Source organism: Nicotiana tabacum, chromosome 17, assembly GCF_000715075.1.
Source record: "Nicotiana tabacum cultivar K326 chromosome 17, ASM71507v2, whole genome shotgun sequence".
In the NCBI taxonomy this organism is placed as follows: domain Eukaryota; kingdom Viridiplantae; phylum Streptophyta; class Magnoliopsida; order Solanales; family Solanaceae; genus Nicotiana; species Nicotiana tabacum.
Window position 1 is genome coordinate 41,180,437 of NC_134096.1, and position 8,801 is coordinate 41,189,237.

Below are 8,801 nucleotides of genomic sequence, written 5' to 3' on the forward strand. Positions count from 1 at the left end.
TTTATGTTGTTCCTCCGGGTGCATCCTAATTTGATTATAACCGGAATACGCATCAAGAAAACTCATTAACTCATGCCATGTCATAGCATCGATCATTTGGTCAATGTTCGGCAATGGGAAAGAATCTTTAGGGAATGCCTTATTCAAATCTTTATATTAATAAACGAGAGGCGGATGCTCGACGAGTTGACACGTGAAAGTAAAGACAGGTAAGGTATGAGTCGGTAAATAGTTGGCGTCGGATACAAACATGTGACCGGTGCGGAATAAATTTTGAAGGCATTGGAACCGAGAACAAAAATTTGAAAGGAAGACATCGGTTGGAAAAGACAGCATTCAATGAGCAGCCGTTACAAAGAATTTTTGTATTAATGTTCAACCGTTATGCAGCCATCAAGAGAAATTTTATTCATGTTAAAGAAGAGCTTGATTTGGGGATCTTGTCTCCCTGAATAAAGCTATAAATAGGAGAATTTGTATTCATTATTACCACAGGAAACATTTTGTATACCAAAAAGGAAAACAAGCTCTTATTCTAAATAATCTTCTTTACTTTGTTCTTCATATTGTTCTTGTTATTGCTCTCGGAGAAGTTCAGCCCACAATCAGGCTTGTGTTTCCTTTTAATTTATTTTCATTAACTTATTATTATTATTGATTATTTTATATTCTTGGATCAAATTAATTCACATTCCTATAAATCACGTTATAAATTCAACTGTACCATTTTACGGGTAAACAGTTTGGCGTCCACCGTGGGGCATAGACAGTCGTGTTATTACTTTGATCCATTCATATGTTACTAACGTAGTTTGACACTCTTCTTTAGTAAAAGAAAAATCAGACAGCTAACGATGTGAACAATTCTTACAATGTTGGAACAAACAACGAGCATGATAGATGTGTTCCGATGTCTTCCTTTCAAATATTTGTTCTCGGTTCCAATGCCTTCAAAACTTATTCAACATCGGTCATATATTTATATCCGGTGCCAACTATTTGCTCATTCATATCTTACATGTCTTTACTTTCACGTGTCAACTCGTCGAGCATCCGCCTGTCGTTTATCAATATAAAGATTTGAATAAGGCATGCTCTAAAGACTCTTTCCTGTTGCCGAACATTGACTAAATGATCGATGCTACGGCCAGGCATGAGTTAATGAGTTTTTTTTACGTGTATTCTGGGTATAATCAAATTAGGATGCACCCGGAGGATCAAGAAAAAACCTCGTTCATCACAAATATTGGCACTTATTGCAATAATATGATGCATTTCGGGCTAAGAATACCGGAGCCACTTATCAAAAACTCGTTAGTAAAATGTTCGAATAGTAAATTGATAAAACTATAAAAATTTATGTTGATGATATGCTGGTTTAGTCTCTTAATGCAGGAAGTCATTTGACTCATTTACAAGAGACGTTCGACATTTTGAGGAAATACAGTACTCAGCTCTAATACAAAAATTACAAGCCCATTTCCCAGATTAGGATATCAAAGTTTCGATCCCTCTTACGTATTCAACCAAAGTTCATTTGGATGGTTATGGTTTCTGCGCATCAATTTGCAATCTTCCTTTTTAACCATATACGCACCCTCTTTGTGTTTTGACCCACCCCTTTTCATCACTAAGATGTCTTGGATAATCATGCCGAAATTCGGTAACAACATACCTTGGATTTTTTTGCAACTTTAATTAAGATTTTTGGTATTGTCGTTCATACCTTTATATTAGTACTTCATTTTCATATCGCCTGCCAATTATCAATCAACTTTACTAAAACACGATTTGCTAATCCACCCTCATGTTCGAAAAAACATTCACCCTCATGGAATTTTAATTTTTTTTAAAAAAATAAAAAAAATAATAAATAAAAGCTAATCCTTCTTAGAACTTTAATTGAGATTTTCAGTGTTGTCGTTTTATTATCCTGCCGATTATCAATCAATTTTACTAAAATATGATTTGCTAATTCACACTTGAGCTTTAACAAAAAATAAAATAATTGCACATTTTCTAAAGAGAAGACATGATCTTGTAAATAATTTCAACTACTCTTTGTAATTCCGACATTCTCTGAAGATCAAAAAAAGCTAAAATAAGGGACAAGAAAAAACTACAAAAAGAATTTTAAAAAAAAAAAAAAAAAACCTTGTTTATTTCCTATGTTCTAACTCTAGATTTTCTTGTTTAGGCCCACTTGGCCAAAAGTGACATACAACCAGCCCCTAGAAGAAGAAAAACGTTAGCTCCAATTTGAAGTTTTGGACTATCTTGCATTCTACTGCTCATAAAATCTGCTGCAAGGAGATCCACTAAAGCCATGTAAACCAAAATTCCAGCAGCAATAGAATTGAAAATGCCCTCAACCATGAGAGCTGTTGGACTGGTCTCACTATACACAGTTGATATTCCAAATCCAATTGCAATTCCCATTGGTGTTGTGAGGGAGAAGAAAATTGCCATCATTGCTGTTTTTCTCAACTTGAATCTTGCCTGTTGATGCAATCAAATCAAAATAATTTAGCCAACAACTTATGATTCCAATTGATATCCCAAAAAGAACTTATGCTTTAAAACTCCTTTTCTCTAAATGTCCTTGTTTATACACAATATCAAGAGTTTATAAAACTTATGAATTTATCCTTTTTTATAAATCCTGATTTTCAGGTCAATTTACTCGCATCTCAGCTAATTCCACGAGAATTTATAAGTAAAATTTATCTTAAGAGCTCAAGATAGTATACCTCAGATATGCAACCTCCTAAACCAATGCCTTCAAAAAGTTGATGAAAAGTTAATGCCGCTACAAGGGGTTTAATTGTCTTGGGAGATTCTGAGGCACCCAAAGATATACCAATAATCACCGAGTGGACCAAAATTCCCAATTCCAAAACCTGTTAAAAAAAAAAAAAAAAAAAAAAAAGATATGAGTGCTAACATTTCAGTCACAAAAAATTAAAATAAGGCAAAAAACCAAATAAAATCTCTTTGTTCCGTTTATTTTTTTTTCCTTTGCCACTTTGATTACATATTCGCTTTGTACAACTTGTAACTTTATCTCCACTTCCAATTTATGTGTAAGTATCCACATCACGAGTGGAATGGAATAATACTTTAGGAACCGTTTCACATATCCAACACTACTTATTTTCTGTTAAAAAAATGTTTTGTATCTCAAATTAAAGAAAATACTAGCAAAACTTCGTCATTTTTTTATGCAATTATTTCTGTCAGTATTATTTTCTGATGCACATTTATCCCTGTCAATTTTGTTGGTTTCCACCCGATATTTTGTACCCCATTACATACCGGACTAGTCCTGATTGGGGCCCGTAAGTTCTATTAAAGGAAAAAAGCGCCCTATTAAAACTCTCGACGGTGAAAAAAGCCCGTCAATTAACTCTAATAGTGAGTAATGACTCACAAAAAATAGGGCATACGGGAATTAAGGGGCTTTTGATGAATCTAGACATATATACCTGTGAGATAACTCGTCGACGAGATAAATCCAATTCAGAACCCTCTTCTAATGGCACAACCGAGCCATGAGCATGTCCATGAGTTGAATGAGTATGTACATGAACATGATTATTCTGATTAATCATACCACCCTCTTTTTCTTCATCACTATTCACAGGTTTCTGTCTCTTTAAATGAGATCTCCTAAAATAGCTCATAGCTACCAAATCCACCATCATTGTCCCAATTGCCGCAACCATTGCTATAAACCCCGCAAACGGGAAATCACCCCACGGCTTTTCAGGAAGGCAAGGGCTAGACAAGCTCTCGAATGCATCGGGCAATATGTGAACGAAACCCGTGGCGAGAATCACGCCCGCCGCGAAAGCTTTGACGAAGAAAAATATATTGTTTTCGGGGTGTAATGCCGGGAATATTTTGCCGAGAATTGGAATTGATATACCTATGGCGCCCGCTAGCAAGATAGAAGCAACGGCTACCAGTTTGTACTTTAACGCTTCCGTTTTGTTTCTGTCCTCAGAATCTTCATCGCACGTACATTCGGATGAAACTAAAACTGGGAACAAAAACAGAAGAAAAAGCGAAAAAGCAACCACTTTGTTCATGGTTGTAGTACAAAGAGGTAGAGAAGTTTTGGTGGGGCTTTAGAAAAGATTTGTAAGGTTGTATATATAATGAAAATAAAAAGTTGGGGTGGGGTAGAGGGGTAAAGATTGACCAAGAGACTGATGCTGAAAATAAGGGGGAAATGTTACTGAACTGTGCTAAGAAAATTGAGAAAACATGGCGACATCCAAAGCCATGCAGAAGAGAAAGTGTAAGGCTAAGAAGGAGAGTAGTGGACAATTGTCAATTCTAGTTGGGAAAATGACGACATAGTGAGTTATATATAAGTAAATAATGATGTGGGGTCTAACAACCGTAAAAGCTCTTAATTTGTGATTATCTATTTGTTGTGTAATTCACTTTTACTTGGACTATAATTAATTTGTATACTCTTTAATGTTAAATTCTTCTTTATCGCTATGTAAAGCATGGTGTTATTTTACTACCTTTCATAATATGAAAAGGAAATTACATTTTACGTTTTACCTACTGAAAGCCATTTAATGATTACACCTGAATAAAATATATAGAGGATATCTTTGCAGAAGGTTGTGAAAAAATCCCTATAGTGATGCATATTAATTGAAAGTTTTTCCTACTAAAAAAAGTAAGTCCAGTTTACCACTTTAACCTTTATTAAGTTTAGGAATACCGCTATAATCACCTCTTCAGTAATTTTAAAGATGATCGATGACGTAAAAATTTCAAGGTGAGAGTATTTTGTCTATCATATAGCATGGCGTTGCTCTCGCGGTATGGAACTTAAGTTAAGTGTTTTAAAAGGTGTTTTTGGACAGAGGCATAGTAAAAATGTATGGCGAAGATCGAAAGAGACAAAAAAAAAACTCGTGAAAATAGCACGAGCTAATCAGTTTTCGGACTGATAATTGAAAAATAGTCAGTGTTTGTAAAGCTATTAAAAATAGCCACTATTTTACTGTAACACGAAAATTTCTAGCATAATATACTGGAGATTGGTGCACTTGTGTATGAACTTTCAGCATATTATGTTAGAACTCCAACACACGGAATATTCCAGCATACCCGGAGATTGGAGCACCTGTGTATGAACTTTTAACATATTATGCTGGAACAGTATATTATACTGGAACTTCAGTATATTATGCTGGAAGTCCAGTATATTATACTGAAACTCTAGTATATTATGCTGGAATATTTTCCGGATTTTGAATAGTGTTTTCGTTCAGATTTATCTTTACACGAAAAGTGACTAAATTATGATTACTTTTGAAACTGTAGCTATTTTTCAATTATCACTTGTAAATCTGGTTATTTTTTAATTTCTCCCAAAAAAAACTCGTGAAGTGTAACCCCATTGTTTAAGGCGTTAGGTGCTAGACAAGTTTTTATTTTGGAACGTAAGTCCAAAAAGGGGGAAATGCACAGTTATCCATTAATAAGACATGTATTTATTTTTAAGCCACTATTTAAAATGTCTTTATTCTTTAATCATTGCTTTAATAAACTTTACTCGCCCGGACAAAAATATCCTTCTGCTATAATTCGCTGAAACCTACGCGGATTGCAGAGAATTTCGCTCAAAACATCGCTCAAATTAAGGACCAAGTGTCCTTAATTTTTGAACTTCCAACTCTAAGTTTAGGACCAATTGTCCTTAACTTATGAGCTTGTTACTGTAAGTTCAGGACTAGTTGTCCTTAATTTATGAGCTTGTTACTGTAAGTTCAGGACTAGTTGTCCTTAATTTACGAGCTTGTAAGTCTAAGTTAAGGACTACCTGTCCTTAGTTTTTGAGTTTGTAACTCTAAGTTTAGGACTACTTGTCCTTAATTTTTGAACTTGTAACTCTAAGTTCAAGATTACATATCCTTATTTTTTGAACTTGAAACTCTAAGTTCAGGACTAACCTGTGAATTCAGTATAAATATTTAATACTTTTTGTATGTTTATAGAGTTGGATTTATTTTGTAGGATTTGTTGAACATGTTCTTCAGAGATGTATACAAGCCAATTCCAAATAAGTACAACTTGGTATTAGCTATGTTGCGGCGTCACCCAGAGAAGGTAAAAGTTGTTCACTACTGTACGGCGGGGTCAAAGCCATGGGGGTACACTGGCAAGGAAGAGAACATGGACAGAAAAGAGATAGAAGAAAGGGTAACACCGTCTTTTCGTATTAATTTTAATAGACTAGTGGCTACTTTTGCTCAGCATTAAAAATGCTGGATAAAAAATAAATACCACTTTAAAAAATGGCTATCCCACGCAATTTTTACTCCAAAATATCTCTCCGAATTAGAATTAAAATTTCTAAATAAATTATTAATTTAATATAAAAATCACAAAGGCCAGTTTGTTATTAAAAACTTAACGTCGGTTTTTTTTTAATTGTTAGTCCTAATTATTATTCTTTCTCTTCATCTTCTATGGGTATAGGAAAAAATGGTCATTAATTTGCAAACTAAAAAGCAAAAACGCATCACCATCTATCACTTGCATAAGTTCGATTCTTTTAACTGTAGGTTCCTTTTTCACTTTTATTTATTTTAAGTTTTTTTTTACTATTTCAAGTTAGGTGACAAAATTCCTACTCAATTTTTTAAAAGTTTCATTAGGTTTTTTTTAGATGCATTAGTTTTTTGATCAATTGCTGATTCTGATTAGCATCTTAAGAAGAAGCAATTCTGCAATTATATACAGTTCCACCTATTTTGTATTTTTTAAAATTTTTATGATTTATGTGTAACTTTACCTTCTTTTAATATTATTTCTATTATATTATTTTTATTAAATATTTAAAACTAAAATTTTATGGTGCTTATACCCAGTACCTCAGAAGTTTATGTTTTGCCCGTACTAGATAAAATATCTCGCCCTATGTCTGTACCTTTTAATACACTGCTTTAGCCTCACAAAACTTTTATCAAAATTGATGAAATTATATAAATTACATAAAAAATTGTATATATTCAAAGAAATCTGTACAAAAATCAAAGTATATACAGTTCCATCTTAAGAAGAAGCAATTCTGCAATTATATACAGTTCCACCTATTTTGTATTTTTTAAAATTTTTATGATTTATGTGTAACTTTACCTTCTTTTAATATTATTTCTATTATATTATTTTTATTAAATATTTAAAACTAAAATTTTATGGTGCTTATACCCAGTACCTCAGAAGTTTATGTTTTGCCCGTACTAGATAAAATATCTCGCCCTATGTCTGTACCTTTTAATACACTGCTTTAGCCTCACAAAACTTTTATCAAAATTGATGAAATTATATAAATTACATAAAAAATTGTATAAATTCAAAGAAATCTGTACACAAATCAAAGTATATATTATTATTATATGTATACCGTTATCTTGTAAGTCATTAGATTCTTAATTATAGAGCAATAATATATTAGTATACACTTTATAGTTAAAAGTTTCACCATTGGAAGCATTAGTACCATGAGACTTCAACCTTTGCTGATCGCATTGGGTTATCTTGTCCCAAAGAAGTCCTAATTTTACCTTTTAAAATATTATTTTTTCTTATTTTTCTTTTGCTCTTTTTTCTTGGCCCTAGAAAGTTGATTTACTTTATATGTCCGCTGAGTGCGTTGCATCCTCAGCAATACCGCATTAACTTATTGAGACAGAAGGAGTTAACTAAAAGTTTATTCAAGGTTACACTGTTTGCAGAATGAGAATTTCTTTTCTATTTTTTAAAAAAATGGCTGAAAAACACTTGTATATAAACGTCAATTTGAGACTGTTTTACAACATACTCCGTACTACTTTTTAGTATATTATTGTCTCTTTTTATTATTTAAAGCCAAACAGTAAATAAACTTCCTGCTTTCCAACTCAAGCATCGTGTAAAAATCTTAAAATAATTATTTAAATATTCTGCAGCCATTTTAAAAGTGGGAATATATAAGAAAAAAGGCATACGCAAAAGTTGACTCAGCAGTTATAAAGTGTAATCTTTGTTGAAAGAACAAGATCACTTTGACATAGTATGTTTATATTTTTTATGCTTTACCAAGAAAAGAAAGGATGGGAATGCTCAAAACAAGTTCTTAATTTGATTCTTCCATAAATAAAATTGAAGGACCATAGAAGTTGTCCTTATTCTCTTTTGGACCTATACCCTTCAAAATAGACTAAATCTTGCATAAAGAAAGAGATAAAACGTTGCGTCATACTTATTTTACGTACTTGATTGAGCATGCATATTCTACACCAAATATCTTATATAATTGGGGGTTCTAGTTGAATGTATTAGCATAATTAGTTTCAATATAAAATCCCCTATAAAATAATATAACGTTTGGTTAGGTGAACAAGAAAAACTAATTGGCACATAACTGATTTATCATTTGATTGGCAGCTTAAGGTAAACAAATTCCCCATAACTAATAAAGCAAATAATGATCTCATTAAGTTTTGCATAAATAACAATACATGTATTAGTGATACGAGAATAAACTAGAAAAAAATAACCTCTAAATAATTCCTACGTATCAATCCTTTCTTTATTAATTATCGGATAAAAATTTATTCATTATTAATCACCTCATAACAATCATTTTATTATTAGTCACCGTTGAACTCTTCATTGTAATCCTTCCATAACAAGTATATAAGTCTAATGATCCCTTCATCGTAATCCTTCCTTAATTAGTATATGAATCAAATGATCTCTTATATATGTTTTCTTGAAATTTTTTA

The 8,801-nt window shown here is 32.3% G+C and overlaps 1 protein-coding gene across 1 annotated transcript; it reads right to left on the bottom strand.

The window, feature by feature from the left end:
* Positions 1–2,015: 2,015 nt before the first annotated feature.
* Positions 2,016–4,188, bottom strand: LOC107782418 (zinc transporter 1-like). The gene is made up of 3 exons (XM_016603305.2): positions 3,486–4,188; positions 2,751–2,900; positions 2,016–2,499 (listed from the first exon to the last, which is right to left on the bottom strand). Exons 1-3 carry the CDS (start codon positions 4,089–4,091, stop codon positions 2,194–2,196), a joined length of 1,062 nt encoding a protein of 353 aa, XP_016458791.2. The 5' UTR covers positions 4,092–4,188; the 3' UTR covers positions 2,016–2,193.
* Positions 4,189–8,801: the final 4,613 nt, after the last annotated feature.

Coding starts and splice junctions, on each gene's coding strand:
- LOC107782418 (XM_016603305.2), bottom strand. CDS start 4,091: ATGAACAAAGTGGTTGCTTTTTCGCTTTTTCTTCTGTTTTTGTTCCCA. Junction 2,901..3,485: donor GTCGACGAGTTATCTCACAG/GTATATATGTCT, acceptor TTTTTTTAACAG/GTTTTGGAATTGGGAATTTT. Junction 2,500..2,750: donor TAGGAGGTTGCATATCTGAG/GTATACTATCTT, acceptor TTGCATCAACAG/GCAAGATTCAAGTTGAGAAA.